The sequence below is a fragment of the Artibeus jamaicensis genome, unplaced genomic scaffold, assembly GCF_021234435.1.
Source record: "Artibeus jamaicensis isolate MK-2021 breed Jamaican fruit bat unplaced genomic scaffold, CSHL_Jam_final contig_851, whole genome shotgun sequence".
NCBI lineage: Eukaryota > Metazoa > Chordata > Mammalia > Chiroptera > Phyllostomidae > Artibeus > Artibeus jamaicensis.
Window position 1 is genome coordinate 5,744,647 of NW_026521986.1, and position 17,388 is coordinate 5,762,034.

Consider the following 17,388-nt stretch of genomic DNA (forward strand, 5'->3'; position numbering starts at 1 on the left):
TAGTGTACTAGAATGTTACTTCATTTACTTGTTACAACCACAAGAGAGGCTGCCATTTTACTGACTAGCAAACTGATGGGGTGATTAGATAACCTAACCGAGCCACACTACTGGCCATTGACTTACGTGGAATTTAAAGTCTGTTGAGTTCCCCAAATCATCCTCTTCTCAATGTCCCCTTGGGCTTGAATTTGGTCATATTGCATGACTTCTCTGAGCCTTTCCTAATTTCTAAAATGAGAGTGCTGTAATTAGCCCTGAACATAGGATATGTATCCCTGCTTTACATTGGAGGAAACGAGGCTCTGGATCTGTATGTTAACTATCCAATTTACATAACTATCTATGTAAATTGAAACATAACTAACTATGTTCCAGTTTATTAGTAGTAGAGCCTATTCTTGGCTCTGTTATAATTCCACTAATAAAATAATTAGTATTTATAATGAGTCCTCTTTGTCATCAAGGCAGTCTTAAATTACATGCAGTAATTTGTGTTTTACAGTTTTCCATTCAGCGTGGTATGTTAAACCATTAAGAATACTTGTATAGGAAACAACTTATCTTTGCCATTTTGGATCGCTGGGCTTGGGTTTCAATGTGATGCTCTATACATATTGTGTGTATTTGTATTAGATAATTATTTGCCACTCTTGGTTAAGTAGGGGCATTACTGTGTTCTATAGGGTGTCTCTCTGCTCTGTTTCCCCTACATCTTGCTTATTTTTCCCCTAGAGCGGAGTCTTTGGAGATGGCACTGGAGGTTGTGTTACCTGTGGAGAGGATGTTGCTCCTTCTGTGTGGCTCGGACCTCCCCCTTCACGAAGTGGCTGTTGGAGAATTTCGTCTCACTGATGCCGATGGCCTGTATCAAAGCCTGAGAGTAAATATAAGTTCTCATCGTATACTTAGAGAATCATCAGTTCCTCAGAGATTTATACATGTTTATGCATTTTCAATTATACACCAATAGTATGTATTTGGAATATAAGCCATGACAGAAAGATCTTCAGTAATTTAGTGGTGTTTATTTCTCAACCCTTTAATTCCTTTCAAATTTGGAAGTAGGTACTGTGAAGTAAATGATTGTCTTTGAATTCAGAATGAAGAGTTCCTTACGAATGCCTTTTCCAGTGACTGAAATCTTAAACATCTGCAGGAATCGTATGCTTATGTTGGCACGTTCCACAGATTACTTATTCCAAATCCCATCATAAGTAAAACATACTTGTTTTATTTTTCCGATTATAAACAGATGTCTCAATTGTTAACTCAAATTATTTTCATTGAAGCAATAGATTTAGATACTTGCTTTCTTTTGGGGATTGAAACATCAGGAAGGGTACCAGATGAAGAAACAGCTGGGCCACCTGATCATTTGCCATGAAAATGTTGACTTGGTTACACTGAGAAGCACTTTTCTTTTTAGATTTTATATATCTAGAGGGAAGGAAGAAGAGAAAAACATCAATCCCCCCAGGGCCTGAGAAGCACTTTTCTAGATTAAATCTAGTTACAGACTTTGAGGGTAGTTTCTGACATGCAGTCTTACTTTTTTCTAACTCAGTCTTTTCTGTTTCTCTTACCTTTATTTTAGGATATTCAAGATTCTATAGCAAAGCAGATAGAAATATGTAACAATTTGGAGCATTCGGGCAACTTTGCATTAAAGGAATTACACCCGCTTGATCTCCATGCAACACAGGCTATTATAGTAAAACACAGATCACAACTTGAAGAAATGAACCACAGGATCCAGACAAGTAAAGATGCCCTCAGGGCTCTGGAAGATTTTCTGGCTTCTCTGAGAACAGCCAAACTTTCTGTTGACCTTGTCACAGACCTTTCAGCCTCAGCTACCCAGGTGGCACCAGAAAATACTTTGACAGTAAAAAATAAAGAGGGAGAAATTTATCTGATGAAAGATATGGCCAGACATTTGGATAAACGTTTGAAGACGCTTGGTATAAGCTTTAAAGATGCCGAACAGGGTGAAGAGACATCCTGTGAAAAACTCCTTGATGCTCTGTCCAAACACTTACTTGAGACACGTGGTTGTGGCAGACAGGAGACACTCACTGAAGAAGACAAACTCCTACAAACTTGTACTCTCAGAAATAACGAGCTCCTGAAAAACATTCTAGATGTGCAGAGTCAGCTCAGTAAAATTGGTCTCAAGGATGCGACTGTTCCAGCTGTGAAACAGCGGTGAGTGTTTCCGTCCAAGGTGACATTTTTGTCTTTTCAAATATCCATTAGACGAAACAAATACGCCCTGTCTCTCTGTTTCTATTCCATCGCACTCTGTTCAGCCTTTGGCATTCTTTTTTGTGGACTTTTCAGACAAACTGCCTTCTTGTTGATATTGTGCTTTTATAAGATGATATATAATTCTTTTTCTTTAAAGTTTTCATTCTCATAAACTAGGATATGATAGAGTACATGAGTTGCTTCAAAGTCCCTCTAGTGCTGCGTGTTTATGACGGCGTTCCCTTGATGGGGGAAGACCTGGCAAACTCTACACGGTTGATAATGAAGAAAGAAGTGCTGGCAGATGCACATGCCACACCTCATCCCTGCTTCTTCATTATTCAGGTCCATCCTTCCTTCCATCAGGACTAGGGTGGGGACTGAGTAGGAGGGCACGGGATTGAGATAAGCTAAAGTTAGTGTCAATTCTGTGGGCTGAGCAGAATTGGGGTAAACTGAGGCTGGCAGCCTTCCATATGAGGGCTGCTATTTTCATTCTGCCAGGCAGAGTCGGCCTCTCAGTCCTGATAGTGACCATGTGAGGAAGAGTCCCTTTTGTGAAGCTCCCGTCCCCTCACTCTCCCACTTTCTGTCTCTGTGCGCATCTGAGGTCCTTCAGGTCCAGTGCTCTCTTGGGGCTCTTTAGCTGACCAAGCTCTTTCCTCTGAAATGCCCCTCTGACTTCAGTCTCAATGAGACTTCCATTCCTGTAGTACCCTAGTTCTTAATGAGGTGTTGAACTAAATACTAATTTATTATGAATTCGTTGTTAATAGATTTTATTATAGATCTAGAAAGAATAAGTACGTAAATTAAATATTAGTTCATTCATGGAAACCATACATTTATAACTAATAAATTGCTTTCATTCTTAATTTAGTTATTAATACAACAGGTATGTGGCTTGTGCTAGGCATTGTTTTAGGTACTAGGGGTATAGCAGTTAACAAAATAGACAAAAATTCTTGCCCTTCGTAGAACTTATTACTGAGAGTAGTAAGATATTCAGTATGTTTGATGATGATAAAAGCTATAGAGAAAAATTAAGCAAGAAGGACAAGGGGTTGCAATTCAAAGGGAGTCATTAGGGACAGTTGTACTAAGAAGGTGACCTTGAGGTAAGTTAGATGGGCTGAGAGCTGGCCAAGTGACTACCAACCTGGAGGAAGGGCCTTCCAGGCTGAGGGAGCAGTGGGTACAAAGGCCAGGTGTGAGACTGGGCCTGGCACATTGGAGGAGAAGCGAGGAGGTGAGAAGGGCAGCAGTGAGGGGAGAGGGGGTCAGAGGTAATGGATGGGGTGGGGCTTAGCTCATGACTTCTGGGCCATGTGGTTACTTTAGGTTTTACTCTGAGTGGCATTGGGAAGTGACTGGAAGGTTCTGAGCAGAGGGAAGTGATTGGATTTTTATTGTACCAGCTTCTCTGTGACTCGTGTGTTGACCGTGGACTGTAGGGGTCAAGGGAAGACGTAGGAAGTCTAGTTTGATCTAGTTCAGTAATCCAGATGAGGGATGATGGTGGTGTGGACCAGTGGTGAAACGGTGAAAAGGGTTTAGATTCTGTATATATTCTAAAGTCTATAGGAAGGGAAAGTCTACAGGATTTGTTGACGCATTGGACATAGGATGTTACAGAAATATTGGAGTTACCGTTAACTAAGGTGAGAAAGCTTAATGTTTATCAGGTAATGAATAAAAGATCAGGTGTGCTCAGTTTTAGAAGTGATAGGTTCAGAATAATTCTTTGGCTTTCATGTATGGGTATCAGTAAGACTCTTAAAAACAGATGGTGTCAAGGGTCAGGAGAGAGGTCTGGGTAGGAGGTATAATTTGAGAGTTATTAGCATTTTAGAATGCTGTTCAAAGCCATGAGCAGTGGAGTGTGTTTAGATAGATGAGAAGAGGTCAGTGTTGTACCCTGGGGTAGGGGAGAGATGAGGAGGAACCAGCCGAAGATGCTGAGGAGGTCAGTGAAGTAGGAGGAAAATCGAGAGTCCTGGGAACCCAGCGACAAGACCTTTCAGTGGAGGAGGTAAGCAGCTGGGTCAACAGCTGCTGACGAGTGAAGGAAGGTGAAGTTCGAGAATGGAACCTGGTTTAATGCCGCAGTGTTGTTGGAGGTCTTGATTAGTGAGCTGTTTTTGGAGGACCCATAGGGAGTAAAAGGCTTATGGGAGTAGATTCAAGAGAAATTGGAAAAGAGCAAGTAGAGACAGTAGATATCTGATAAAAACAATTTAGACCTCGGTGAATGGAGTTAATCCTTCCAGGATTAGTTTGCACATTAGCACCCTTAGCTCTTTCTTGATGTGGGAGAGCTGTTTACACATGGGATAGAAATATAAGTGTTCCCTCTTCCTTGAGCCCCCACCCTTCCCCAGGAGCTCGTAGTGCTCTTCCATGTGTCTCTGTTCTCCTTTACACACCATGCTCTCTTTCCCACCCATTTACACACCCATACTCCTCACATGCATATACACACCCTTTACAAATGTGCTCCTCACAGGAAAATGTTACCGTTTTTGGTTTTGCATATTTATTATATAAAACACCAGATTAGTATTCTAAAAATGCAAAGAGCCTCCTGAACTCCGTAACAGCAATGTGTAATTTTCATCTTCATAAACCTCATGAGGACGAGTTCAAGTTGGTATGCTTCCCCAACTGCCCATATTTATATTGTGTCGAATTGTCAAATAATGGCTATCAATCTTTTCTCTTTCATATTCAAGGAAAAAATTACTAATCAAACTGGATAAGGACCTAGATGACTATAAAGAAGAGAAGAAACACTTGCAAGATATGGTCAATTCTCTTCCACAGTTCGAAGACGGCAGAGAAAAAGCTCTGAACCAGCAGTGCCAAAATACAGCACTCCTGTGGGAGAATGCAAAAGCTTCCTTCGCTGAATGGTAAGGAAAACAGTTCCTCCAAAATCGGAAAAATGGTCTGTAGCTTGAGTGACTTTTTGAAATGTGTGTCTTTAAAACCCATTCCCATGGACCTCATGGAAGGGTAAACAGGAGTTTCACGCTGGAAACTCACTGGGTCGATGTCTGAGCAGACCTGGAACCACAGGTTGGGACTTGAATGAACTTGAGTTATCTAGGAAGGATATCAAATGCATGGTATATTAATCACCCCACCTACATTAGTGTTCTATTACTGCTGTAGCCAATTACCACATATTTAGTGGCTTAAAAACGTCACAAACTTACATTGCAGTCTGGAGGTTGGAAATCCCCAAATCAAGCTTTGTTTCTTTCTGGAGACAATAGGAATGAATCCCTGTCCTCGCCTTTTTTGTCTTTTGGAGACCTCCTACTACATTCCTTGGCTGTGTCCCTTTCTTCCATTTTTTAAAAAATTGATTTTAGACAGAAGAGAGGAAGTGAGAGAAGGGGAGAGAGAGGAACATCAACTTGCTGTTCCACCCACTGATGTGTTCATTGTTTGATTCTTTTTTTTTTTTTTTTAGATTTTATTTATTTTTTAGAGTGAAAGGGAGAGAAATATCAATGTGTGGTTGCCTCTTGCCTGCCCCCTACTGGGATCCTGGCCTGCAACCCAGGCATGTGCCCTGACTGGGAATGAAACTGTGACCCTTTGGTTTGCAGGCTGGCACTCAGTCCCCTGAGCAACACCAGCCAGGGCCATTGGTTGATTCTCGTATGTGCCTTGATTGTACATCAAACCCACAGCCTTGAGATATGGGGATGATGCTCTAACTAATGGAGCTACCCAGCCAGGGCCCCTTTCTTCCCTCTGTAAAGCCAGTGTCTTGGCATCTTCTAATCTCAACCTCAGTCTCTCTGTCGCTCTCACCTCTGCTTCTCATCACATTATCTTCTCTGACTCTGACCTTCCTGGTTCCCTCCTGTAAGGACCCTTCTGGTTATATTTCACCCACTTGGATAAATCAGGGTAATGTCCCATTTTAAGGCCCTTAACTTAATCACAACTGCAAAGTCTCTTTTGCCATATAAGGTAACATGTTCACAGGATCCAGGTATTAGGACATGCACATTGTTGGTGGCTGGGGGCATTATTCTTCCACACCACCCTACTCGAATGGCAGATGGTGCCCGTCACTTGCCACCATCTTTCCTACAGAGCCTAGGCATGGCTCAAAGGTTTTCTTAACTGTGTAACAGCCATTACCTATGAGTCCCAGGTGGCGAATCTGCTCAATCTACTCCATCCTTGGCTTCTCCCCCTTACTCTCTGCATGCTGGTAGGAATGGTCCGGAGGACTGATCCCTATCCCTGTATCACCCAGGCCAAGGGTTCTACTTGGGCTAAGAAGTAGAAAGTACTAGTAGGAGATTAGAGGACAAGAAAAGAGAGTTCAAGGTGGTCTTAACCATTCCCCTCCCTTTTCAGGATGTGTTTTGGCAACTCCTACTGGACCCTCCTCTTTGACCTGGGGCACTTTCCCTTTCTCCTTGCGGCCAAGTGGTGGATCAGTGGAAAGCTGTTGCTGCAGTTAGTCCAGGGGTGCCTCAGCTCACTGGTGATTCCCCTTCACTCTGCTCTCGGTGGTCCTTTATCCCAGAACTCCACTGAGTGTCCTTTCCTTCAGAACCTGCGTGTTCAGTAGTAAGATAAAGCCTGTTGGTAGTATTTGATCTAGTCTACTGTTTGATTTCACAGAGGAAGGAATTAAGGTTCCGAGACCTAAAGTTGCTTTTCTGAGGTCACATGACAAATTCGTGCCCAGCTGTAACTGGACACTAGGTGTCCTAACTGCCACATCATCAGTACTATACTTTTTAAAAAGGACCAAATACAGAATGAGTTAAGTAGACTTGAACAATTTATGACTTGATGAATTATTTTTAAAATAAACCCTAAGAATAATTGTAGGGAGACACAATTTTCCAAGATGTCTTTTGGTTAAGGATGACATTGAGGTGCTGATTCCTTAAGGTTATGAATTGTATGTTTCTTTCTAGAGTGTACTTCTGGTGATTTGTAAGTATTGATCAGGCGAAAATACTAAATCAGTGGTCATTTACTCTCCACTTGCCAGGTGAGTAAGTGAGCCACCATTCTTAGGTTAAGTTGGTGAAAGTCTTATAAACCATGTCAAGAAGAAAAATCCTCCTATAATGTATTAGTCTGTATTGTAGGATAATTAAAAAGAGAAAGAATGGTTTTGTTATTTTCAGACATTTCGCTGTTTGACATTTTTTTCTTCTTTATAGCCTTGACCAATGTGAAAGAGTGTTGGAGCTCTTAAAACAATATCACAATTTTAAAAATGTCTTGACGACTTTGATTCAAAAAGAAGAGAATGTCATCTCCCTTCAGGCCTCGTACATGGGGAAGGAGAACCTGAAGAAGCGGATAGCGGAGGTGAGTCCGGTTCCAAGGAAGCCCCACACGTGGCCCCGCTCCCGAGCCTCCCAAGAGGATATTATAAATGGAGCCGTTTTCAAAACTTGGTTTAAATGAACTTACTAGTGACTCTATTTTACCAAATACCTAAGAATTTACTCAGTACATCAACAGAGCTTAAAAGAGATCACCCCCCAAGTTGATGTTTGTTTGTTCCTAAGGCTAATCCAAGGATATGTTTATTGATTTGGGGGAGGGGAGAGAAACATCCATTAGTTGCCTTCTGTTTGCGCCCTGACTGGGGATCCAACCCCCAACCTAGGTATGTGCCCTGACCGAGGATGGGAGCCCACAGCGTTTGGTGTATGGGGTGATGCTCCAACCCACTGGGCCACCCAGCCAGGGTTGTTTGGGTTTTGGTGCTGGCACTGTGGTCCCATTGGAGTCGGGGGTCACCCCTGCTGCTACCTGTGCGAGGTCATACCGGTCAGTGTGTGTACTACCTGAAAGGAGCCTGAGACTTCACTGCAGCCTCAGGAGAATGAAGACAGTAGGAAAATCCCCTCTGTTGTCGGTGGACAAAGGAACAATTATGTTTTTATTTAGTTGCTTTCTGCGAAGGTGCGTGAACTGATCTCAAGGCTGCTCTGGGTTCGTAGCCTCACCAATCACAGCTTTGTATTCTAAGAAGAATAACATTTTTGGACACTAGGTGTCATTATTTTCTACGATTTTATGTGGTTATCAATCAGAGTGGCAGAAAATAAGATTGTTAGAAAAGAATACACTTTATTACTATTCACCAAAACGTTGCTTTTCCTATAGGTTTTGTGAGCACTATGCTAAAGTGCTGTCCAAGTGTCAAAAGCATGTGTGAACTTAGTCTATTAGATTCAGCTGGTTGTTAGCCATTTTTTTTTTAAACTTTCCCAGTTGTTGAGAGCAACATCGGTAGAAGTTCTTAGACCAAGGTCAATAGACCAAGTTCTTGCGGGCAATTTGTTCCTTGTCTAGAACTTCTGACCCTGAAGCTGAAATGACACTTAGGATTCAAGCACATGGCCAGTGCCGCAGACTAGGAATAGCCCCTGTCAGGGACCCACTGTCTCATACTCAGTGTCTTGAAACTGACCAATCAGAAAGAGCCTTGTAACTGGATTCCTATTAAGAGACTTAATTGAGGGAGGCCACCCAGACCATGAGCAGACAGTCAGCTGGAGTTGCTTAGATGCAGCCCCTCTGGTTCCATCCAGCAGAAGCAGCTTTGGGTCTGGTGGTCTCAGAGTCGAGGATTCTGGCCTCATTCCAGTGGATTTAAGGAGCTGCGATTCCCTTAGTTCTAAGAGAATCCAGTGTAATCAGCTGTACAAGATCCCCTCAACCTTGTGTCCCAGTTCATGTAGCTACCCCCGCACTGTGCCCCTGGTGCCGGTTCCCCTCCTGGTGCTTTCATTTCAGAAGCAAGGTCTCTGCCTTAATCCCAGATCCCGAGCCCCTGCCTGTGTTCTCGCCAGGCATAGCTGGCTTCTCTCGCTTGCAGCTGTTCTTGGAATGTGCTGATCCTCCTTGGACCTTGCGTCCTACCTTTGTCCTGTCCAGTGGGATTCTGTTACCAGCAAAACCCTATTTCTGTCCTGTTTGGTGAGGTGGCGTCGGAAAAGTGCCTAGCAGAGTGACTGGGACTTACCTCACCACAATTGTCAGCCCTGATACCCCGCTGTGTGTGTGGTTGCGGAGAGGAAAACAGTTGCCTCTGCCCGTATGGTTTTTTTGGCTGGTCTGACCATCAAACAGACATGAGACAGATGAGCAAGAGAAAATAAAATTTAATACACATGTTTGGGAATCCTGCATACATGAGAGAGTCAGCGACCCCACATGAACTAAAGAACATCAGAGACAAAAAGGGAGAATGGGAACATAGGACATTCCTAGCTAGGGGTGGGGTAAGTACCTTGGGCACTTGAAAGGGTTTTGGCAGAATGACAAGCAGAGCAAAAACTTCTACTCACATTCAGTGAGTAGAAGTTTATCCTGCTCTATAGCTATGTCAGAAGAGCTGATAATCTCTTTTTAGGTCAAGGCCTAAAGTTCAAGTTCATCTAGGTAGTTAAGGGAGGGGCAGAAGTTTTTCCTGAGTCCCTGGGCTCAAGTTGACTTTAGCTCAGAACAATCCACAGGCCACAGAGGCACATCTTGCGGTGACTCGTTCTAACCCCCACCCCCCATGTGGCTTATCTGGAATTTGGAATGCTCCCTCTTCTCAGTTGCTTGAACACTCTGCCCACCACCCATAACTGCATAACCAACTCCATAACTGTAAACTGTATGCTTGCTGGCCAGTAGAACTTCCATCACCTTCAGGCATGTGCCCCTCTCCTGGGTGAGTGTCCCTGATGGAAATCTAAGCCCCGGTCTTGACCCTTCTGCCAGTATTAGCGCCTCTATGGCTACCGTCTTAGTCTGTTTGGGCTGCTATAACAAAAATACGGTAGACTGGATGGTTTCTAAACAACAGAAGTTTGTTTTTCACAGCTCTGGAGACAGTTCTCATAGTTTACAATGTTCTGCTGTTGACCCGTCTCCAAATCTGTGTTCTTCTCACATGCAAAGTGTATTCATTCCACCCCAACAGCCCCCAGAGTCTTAACTTGCTCCAGCATCAACTCTAAAACCTAAGTCCAAAGTCTCATCTATATACCATCTAAATATCAGGTATGGCTGAGAGTCAAGGTGCGTTTCATTTTGAGGGAAATCTCTCTAGCTGTGAACCCAGGAAATTAAATTGTATTTTCAAAATACTGTGGTGGGACAGGGATCCACCCCTTCCCAAAGTGAGAAATAGGAAAGAAGAAAAACATGGTTGGTCCCAGGTAAGAACAAAACCTAACAACCAAACAACATTAAGCCCTAAGGCTTGAAAGTAATCCTCTTTGGCCTGATGATCTGCCTCTAGGCCCACTGGGATGACTGGATGGCCCGCCCTCCCCACCCCTCTATTTCCCAGCAGGGGCTCCTGCAGCTCTCCTGGGCTGGGGCCTACACCCTCAGCATTCCTGCCTGAGGTCACTGTCTTGCAGCTGTCTTCTCCCTGAGTCCTCCCCTGGCGGAAAGGTCGACACAGCTCTCTGGAGTTTCTTTACTGATATCAGGGCACCAGTCCTGTTGAGACAGCTCCACCTCCATGACCTAACTAACCACTTCCCAAAGGTCCGCCACCTAATACCATTACATCAGGTGTTAGGGTAAGAGCTCCTTTAGTGCAAACTCGATCACTAACTCTGCATGATGTTGCAGAAGTGAAGGGAACCAGGTTTGCTAAAGTAATTGTGGAGATAGAAATGTACTGGCCTCAGAAGCTACTGAGGTGGTCCATTCTGTCCTGGGACAGTGTAAAAAAAAAAAAAAAAAAGAGCTTCCTAGAGTTTCCTATTAAATAACAAAAACTTATGGCCTATGGCTAATTACTGAATGGTACTTAAATTATTATTTAAGCCCAGGTCTATCTGACTGCAAAGCATGTTTCAATCGTCCTAGTAGTGCCTTCCCTGAAAGTATTTGCAGTATGTGTGTACAGAAATGAGAATTGGATAACTGCTTCATCTGCGCCCCTTTCTCACAAAAGGTGCTTCTAAAATTCATAAAATAACTCTAATTACCTTTAGGAAAGATATAAAAGTCCAGGCATTATTTTCTTACTATGTTGAGAATCCTCTATCTAGTATGGTGCCTAGTGTATGGGTACTTTATATATTTGCTGAAATAATATATTACTTCGTGTGGAATATATAGAAGTTCTAATACACTGGTGTTTAATTTTTTTTTCTCAGATGCTTTTTTAACTGGGAAAAAGCGAGTTTTAGTACTGTTGATTATTAATACAACTTTCAGTCAATTTTGAGATGAGCTAGGTACTGTCTTCAGAAAGTCAGTTTTTGTAGCATGTATTATCACAATGCTTTGCACCGGTGGCTGGAATATGATACCACTGAGAACTTTTGTCCTTCAAAACCACAGAAACTTGGATGTTTATCTGAGGTATGGTGCCAAATTTCCACTATCTATAGTGAAAGACAGTGCAGATGAAAGAGGAGAAGGCCGAACCATCAGGGGACTACTGAAATTCGGGAAATATCCGAGGGGACCGGTTTCCCTCCGTTCCCCCCTTCCATTCCTTACATGACCAAAGCTGCAGTTCCTGTCAGTGCCGGAGCACCCGCTCCTGCTCTTTCTCTTCTCTTCACCTGCTGGTAGCTGGTGCCAGTGGAACAACAAAGTCCTTTGAATGTAATCAAAATTAGAATGGATGCATATGTACGATTTTTCATTTAATGGAACAAACATGTATTATGCTTCAGTGCAAACTAGGAGGAAAAATACACGGTTCGCATTTCATTCAGCCTTGCCAATGCATTGGGCAGTGTCAAGTCTGGAAAGAGAAAGGTCCCAGTAATTTTTTCATCAAAAAATTTTAATATTTCTAGTTACATTTTTTAATTTTGAGATAAATTATAGAGAAGTCACATGCAGTTATAAGAAATAATACAGAGAAAGTCCTGGCTGTTGTAGCTCAGTGGACTGAGCACCATCCTGCAAAGAAAAGGGTCGCCGGTTTGATTCCCAGTTAGGGGCACACGCGTGGGTTTCAGGCCAGGTCCCCAGTGGGAGGCGCAGGAGAGGCAACCACACACTAATATTCTCTCCCTCTCTTTCTCCTTCCCTTTCCCTCTCTCAAAAATAAATAAAATAATAAAATAAAATAAAATAAAATAAAATAAAATAAAATAAAATAAAATAAAATAAAATAAAAAATAAAAAAATAAAATAAAATAAAATAAAATAAAATGATGCAGAGAGAACCTCTGTTTCCTTGAGTATGTTTTCTTAATGGAAAGCTCTTATAATTTTGCTATTTCAAAAACCTAATATAAATGAAATCATACAGATTGTACCTTTTGGGATTGGCTTTTTTACTTAGCAAAATGATCTGGAGATTCATTGAGATTCTTGTATGTAATATAATTTGTTTCTTTTTCTTGCTAAGTAATATCCCATGATATGCGTGTGCCACAGTTTATGTAGCTACTCACACTTTGAAGCACATCTGCGTTGTTCCTAGTTTGTGGCTATTATGAGTAAAGTTGCTCTACACATTCATGTAGGGGGTTTTGTGTGAACTTAAGTTTTTCTGTCTCCAGGAAAAATACCCTGGAGTACAGTTGCTAGGTTGTATGTTAATTGTATATTTAGTTTTTAAAGAAAATGCCAAACTGTTTTCCAGAGTGACTGTACCAGTTCCGTCCCCACCAGCAGTGTATGAGGGACCTAATTGCTCTGCATTCTTCCCAGTGTTAGATATTGTCCATTTTTTACTTCAGTCACTCTGACAAGTAGGTAGTGGTATCACATTATGACTTTAATTTGTATTTCCCTAATTGCTAATGATATTGATCTTTTTTTTTTGGCCTACATGACATTTGTATGGTATCTTTGGGGAAGTATCTCTTTATATTTTTTGCTCATTTTCTAATTAGAGTGATTGATTGCTTGACTGTTGAGTTTTGAGAGTTCTTCTCATATTTTAGGTATTAGTCATTTGTCAGATGTGGTTTGCAGATATTTTCTCCTAAACTATAGCTTGGTTTTTCATTCTCTTAACAGGGTCTTTTGAAGACAGAGGAAAAGTTTTTAAGTTTGGTTAATTTATTAATTTATTCTTTCTTAAGTTGTGCTTTTGGTTTCAAAAATCTAAGAATTCTTTGACTATCTCAAGATCCTGAAGATTTACTCATTTTCCCCCTATAAGTTTTATAGTGTTTGGTTGACATTTAAATCCATCATCCACTTAGAGTTAATTTTTTGTATGATGTGCGAGACTTAAGGTTTGTGTTTTTGTCTGTAGATGTCCAGTTGCTCCATCACCATGTGTAAAAGGTACTCTTTCCTTTGTCGAATTGCTTTTGCACCTTTGTGAAAAACCAGTTGGGCATATTTGTGTGAATCCATTTGTGGGTTCCCTGCGCTCTTCCACTGATACATGTGTCTGTCCCTCTGCCAGGACCACATAATCCTTATTATTGCACATGATAGATTTTAAAGTCATTTAGGCTTTTTCTCCACTTTTTTTTCAAATGTGTTAGCTATTCTAGTTCTTTTACCATTCCATGTCAATTTTATAATAATCTTATCTATATCTACAGAATAGTGTTACTGGGACTTGATCATTACATCAAACCTATAGATCAGATTTTGGGGGAGGGGGGAATTGACATCTTTACTATATTGAGTCCTCCAGTCCGTGAAGCTGCTTTTCCCTGCATTTATTTAGACCTTCTGTGACTTCTTTCCTTAGCATTTTGTAGTTTATAACAAATAAGTCCTATGCATGTCTTGTTGGATTTATAACTGTGTATCTAAATTTTTGAGTAATTAGAAATGGTATTATATTTTTAAAGTTCAGTGTTCATGTATTCATTGCTGGTCTGTAGAAGTACAGTTGATTTTTATATGTTTATTTTGTATTCTACAGCCTTTCTGAAACTATTTAGCTCTAGGAGTATTTTTGTAGATTTATTGGTATCTCCTATGTAGATAACCACGTCACCTGCAAACAAGGTAATTTCTCGACATTGGAGATACAGGTCACCCTGTTACTGCAAATTGAGGGTATGAGTTCCAACTCCCCATTAGGCCTCCACTGATACCCCCAGCTGTTCCTTGCAACTAACTCCCTGTGTGGCCCATCATAGGGGCAAGTGCCTTGTTACTGCCAGGGACCGAAAGGCCTGGCTCTCTACTTGGCCTTCTCTGACATTTCCCTGGTTGGGTGAAGGTGGGGCTTTTGTTATAGCCTGGTGATGGTGGTGGTGGAAGTCTAGGTTGTGAACCTGATCTTTGCTGGTATGGTGGGAGTTGAGCCATAGTTTTTTTAAAATACTTGTCTGTAGTGAGCAATTATTTTCTAAAAGTTTTCTGCCTTGCAAGGTTGCCCTATTCCTGGTACACTGGATGAAGAGAGCAGGCTTTTGTTGGGGCTTTTTTGTCTGTTAGGTTACCGGGTGTTGGCTTCTTCAGCCTACAGTCAGGGATATGTGAGGGGAAAAGAAATTACAGGGAGCTCACCAGCAGGTTTTTCCTCAGGGGCTGATGCCTATAGCCCTCGTTCCTACTTAAACTCTCCTCTTCCCAGTCTTCTGAAATTAGGTTTGTATATGACGTGCAGGGTTTTTAATATTACTTAGGGAGGTGATGGGGAAAAGTATGTCTACTCCACATTACTGGAAATGGGAGTCCTTCTAGGGTGTATACTTTTTAGATTTTTGGCTGTGGGAAATCTATTTTCAAATTTTATGTAGTCATTAAAAGTGTTTGTGTAAGATTAGTAAAGCAAGTGAATCACTAAGATTACGTTAGTCAACAAATTTAATTTTATAGTTTAAGATGATTGGCCTTTTCATAAAATAGTTTTTCAGCTTCCATGTTAGAAATGATGCTGGAGTTGGAATCACAGGGGATTAAATGGTAAGTCACATTAAAGATGTTGCAGAGTTCTGTGTGTTTTATTCAGATGAGAACTTTCTTCTTCACTCTACAGGTGGTTCCTGTGGGAGCAGTCTAGGAACTATCACTTTTTATACCATTGAATGGAAATACTTTTGGGGGTAGAATATTAGTTCCCAAGGACAAAAAAACATGGTTTTCGATCATATTTTGTTGTGTGTAGTGGGAGGAAATTTGGGCGTGGAATTATTGTTACACCAGATGGTTAGGACTATAAACACTTTTCATTGAGAAAGTGAGTCAATAAAAGCCAGTAATAGAATCGCGTTTCTTAGCAGCTTGTCTGTGTCAGTAGATTAAAACATGTTTTATACCTTCTCAACAGATTGAAGTTGTCAAAGAAGAATTTAATGAACATTTAGAAGTTGTAGACAAGATTAACCAGATCTGCAAAAATCTACAATTTCATCTAAATAAAATGAGAACCTTTGAAGAGCCTCCTTTTGAGAAGGAGGCTAATATTATTGTGGACAGATGGCTTGATGTAAGTGATCATTTAATTGATGAGGAATTCTATTATATAGCAATTAAATTGATCTTTTTTATTTGCATCTTGAGTGTTTTTAATGTCATTACAAAATTCAAAAGAGTTCATGGTAAAAACGTTCACATACTGTAAAAGTTTGAGTTAGAAATTAACCTTCATACCCGGACTTTTAAGCAGTACTAACAAATGGGTCTGTAATTTTCTGTATACAAAAGAGCAAACTCAATTTATTTAAAATAAACTATTTAATATGTTCCTCATTTGTGCAGGCATTAATGTTCAACTGTATATTATTTAATGTATTTTTACTTGAGAACTAATGATATTTTTAAAATGAATTACACGTTAAGAATTTCTGTTGTGTTCTCACCTGGGTTTTTAAAAGCGCTTTTTATTTACTGTGGTTTAGAACTTAGGAAGACTCCTGTTCTCACTGTTTAGAACCTGTAGCCCATCAGCTAAGATTTTTTTTTTGTAGAAGAAGAAACTACAGGATGTGTTAAAGCAAATTTTTTATTGAGTAATAAAGCAAAATAGCCAGTAAACTTAAACTAAAATTTTATTTAAGAATAGTATTTGACTGCAACAATGGCTTTGAAAAAGTTTATTTTTTAGTACTAAATGTGTTATTTCTCTTGTTAATTATGGCAGATAAATGAGAAGGCAGAAGAGTGCCATGAAAATCTTGGCCGAGCTCTAGCTTTATGGGACAAACTTTTTAACCTAAAAGATGGAATTGATGAGTGGACCGAAAAGGTCCTTCGAAAAATTGAATCACATCAGCTCACTGAAGAGGAAAGAGAAAAGCTGAAGGTAATTCAACAGAGATAAAATGTGTGCTTTTTTTTTTTTTACACAGTTGACATTTTAATAATAACTTGGCTTTCTTGAAGCAGGGTAGAGAAATCACAAAGAAATCTTTTATTTCTTTTATTATCTTTGAGTGGGACCTGCACTGAGTTGCTTCCTTTATGATATCTGGGAAGTTGTTAGCAGATGCCATTAATCTGGGGTTTGCAGACTGCCGCGGGCTTCACGGATGAAATGACCGTCCATGAGAAAAAGCGCATCTTTATTTTCATGAATGTCTAACAGCAAACATAGGAGGGTGAACTTACATGTGACATTGTTATTAACCAAATCACAGGTGTTTTAAAAATCGTTATCTGGTTGTTGCTGCTGTCACCCTTATCACGACTTTGAAAGCGAGGTGTTTAGCAGGCCCACTGCTAGATGGTATTATTTGAGGTGTTAATAGAGAAGCATACATATTACCGTAGTATAAATGTTATTTTAAATATTTTGATAAGTAACTCAATGTAATTTTTAATAGTTCTACATAATTTATTTTATGTTTTATTTTAAAAATATTATATACAACAGGTCCATAGGATTCACCAACTTTCTAGTGGGGTTTATGGTGTATAAAAGCTTAAGAACTAGGAGAAGCCCCATCAAAATGCATAAGCATTCCAGGTGGTTTCTGGGCCCCTGGATTAGGTAAACTTTTTCCTAAAGGGCCAAATTGTAAATATTTTACACTTGTAGATCATTTGATCAATGTCACAAATGCTGACCCTGCTGTTGTAACGTGAAAGAAGTCCATCATGGGTAAGACAAGTGGTTGAAAGTAGCTGGGTCCCAATGAAACTGTTCATAAACACAGACCGCCAGCCCTTAGGCTGCTAGCCCCTGACATAGAGCAGGATTATGGACGACTTCCACAATGTGAATTAAGCACTCCCTCAGAA

The 17,388-nt window shown here is 40.6% G+C and overlaps 1 protein-coding gene and 1 non-coding gene across 7 annotated transcripts in view; both read left to right on the plus strand.

Moving 5' to 3' along the window:
- Positions 1-17,388, plus strand: part of SYNE2 (spectrin repeat containing nuclear envelope protein 2) — a 287,326-nt gene that overhangs the window by 107,542 nt on the left and 162,396 nt on the right. For all 6 annotated transcript variants that reach the window (XM_053673375.1, XM_053673368.1, XM_053673369.1 and 3 more), the window contains exons 29-34: positions 736-883; positions 1,598-2,208; positions 4,983-5,162; positions 7,458-7,608; positions 15,476-15,634; positions 16,289-16,450. In XM_053673375.1, the coding sequence (XP_053529350.1) occupies positions 736-883; positions 1,598-2,208; positions 4,983-5,162; positions 7,458-7,608; positions 15,476-15,634; positions 16,289-16,450 (1,411 nt within the window). The remainder of the gene's footprint in view (positions 1-735; positions 884-1,597; positions 2,209-4,982; positions 5,163-7,457; positions 7,609-15,475; positions 15,635-16,288; positions 16,451-17,388) is intronic.
- LOC119059988 (small nucleolar RNA SNORA66) lies at positions 10,851-10,983 on the plus strand. Its single transcript, XR_005084503.1, has one exon. It is a non-coding gene; the product is annotated as a small nucleolar RNA SNORA66 (small nucleolar RNA).